The sequence below is a fragment of the Hyalella azteca genome, unplaced genomic scaffold (genome assembly GCF_000764305.2).
Source record: "Hyalella azteca isolate HAZT.00-mixed unplaced genomic scaffold, Hazt_2.0.2 contig13822, whole genome shotgun sequence".
Taxonomy (NCBI): domain Eukaryota; kingdom Metazoa; phylum Arthropoda; class Malacostraca; order Amphipoda; family Hyalellidae; genus Hyalella; species Hyalella azteca.
In genome coordinates, this window is record NW_025943729.1 from 1 (window position 1) to 1,520 (window position 1,520).

The window sequence follows — 1,520 nt, forward strand, 5'->3', positions numbered from 1 at the left end:
ACAAACCTGATCGAAGAGAAGTCGAAGCTGTCTCTCGGACTCGCCCACCCACTTGCTGAGGCAGTCTGCCCCTTTCCGCATGAAGAAGGCAACCTTCCTCTCCCCAATACTGCATTCGTTTGCGAGAGCTCGAGCCATCAATGTTTTTCCAGTCCCTGGAACATTAGCATGTCAATTAATAAGTATGAAGCAATCCAATTCAACTCGAGACGAGCCGAGCATACTAGCTTAACCTGTTACTAATGACACACTATGGAAGACCACCTAAGAGCTGAGATCATCAAAGAAGCGAAATACCAAGGGTTTTAATGCATAGTCGATGAGCTTCACGTTACTGTTTAGTGGAAAAACTTATTGGTAAATTCTCAATTTTAATTTCACAAGACGAAATAAAAATAAAGTTGTCTGCATCACCTGGAGGGCCGTAGAAGAGAACACCTCTTGGGGCCGTCATTCCAAATCTCTCGAAAATTTCAGGGTAAAGCAGCGGCAGGACAACCATAAATTAATATTCATGATGATGGTTATTCATGAAGTTTAAGTATAATTTTTAAGACAAATATGATGGTTATTCATAAAGTTTAAGTATAATTTTTAAGACAAATGTAAAGTCAAACGTGTTGGAATGCCGAGTGAAGAATCTAACCTAATAACCCGGTGCTGCATGTCCTCCTCATTCATGTTCATGGGCAGGAGTGTGCTGCGCGCCTTAGCGTTGCTCCTGGCACGACGCTCCTCAAACCTGTGCTCATCATCACTGCTGCTGTTGCTCTTGCTGGTTGAACTCTTGTTGTGCGTAGTCTGAAGTAATAAACGCACGGTTACATTGAGAATTACATGTATTTTATTATCCTATTATCACTGTGAAAATTAATTAATTAAAATAAAATTAATTAATTTATTCAATTAATTAATTAAGAAAAATATTTACCTAATACGGATATACCGGTATGTCATACTTTTATCTCAAGAAGAACTGTGTAATGAGAAGTTGACCCTGTGTTTGAAGGCGACAGGTTTGCGGGCAGGCGATCCCATGAAAGCTGACACTCGAGACCTGTGACGGGCACCACGCTCCCGTAAAACTGCACACACATCGGCCTCAGACGACGACGATGAGAGAGAACGGCGGCGCTTCTTGCCCGCTTCTTGTCCACGCTCTGCAACACGGCAATGAAAAGTTGTGCACCAACATCACCACTATGACACGTGTACCGATACAAATAAATAACTGGTCTACAACATACGAATGGCTACGACAACAAATTAGTGACAAATACAGAAACAGAGCTTCCAGGAAGAAACACATTAGAGACAATAGCAAAGGCGTGATTGATAAGTGAAAAAGAAGTTAATGTAGTTATAGCAAATAATGATGAATCATGAATGGACGCCGAAAATATTCATTAAATTAATGGGATAATAGATTAGAAAAATATCCTGTTTAACAATCTTATCTTCATGATGGCCAAATCTCCTATTCTAATTACACGGAAATCAACCTTTCTCATGACAGTTTT

The 1,520-nt window shown here is 40.2% G+C and overlaps 1 protein-coding gene across 1 annotated transcript; it reads right to left on the reverse strand.

The window, feature by feature from the left end:
• Nucleotides 1–594: 594 nt before the first annotated feature.
• LOC125178940 lies at nucleotides 595–1,160 on the reverse strand (the record flags this gene model as incomplete). The annotated part of the gene is made up of 2 exons (XM_047883843.1): nucleotides 595–801; nucleotides 960–1,160. Coding segments are annotated over 2 exons (408 nt in total), but the record flags the coding sequence as incomplete, so codon positions are not given.
• Between the last annotated feature and the right edge of the window lie 360 nt (nucleotides 1,161–1,520).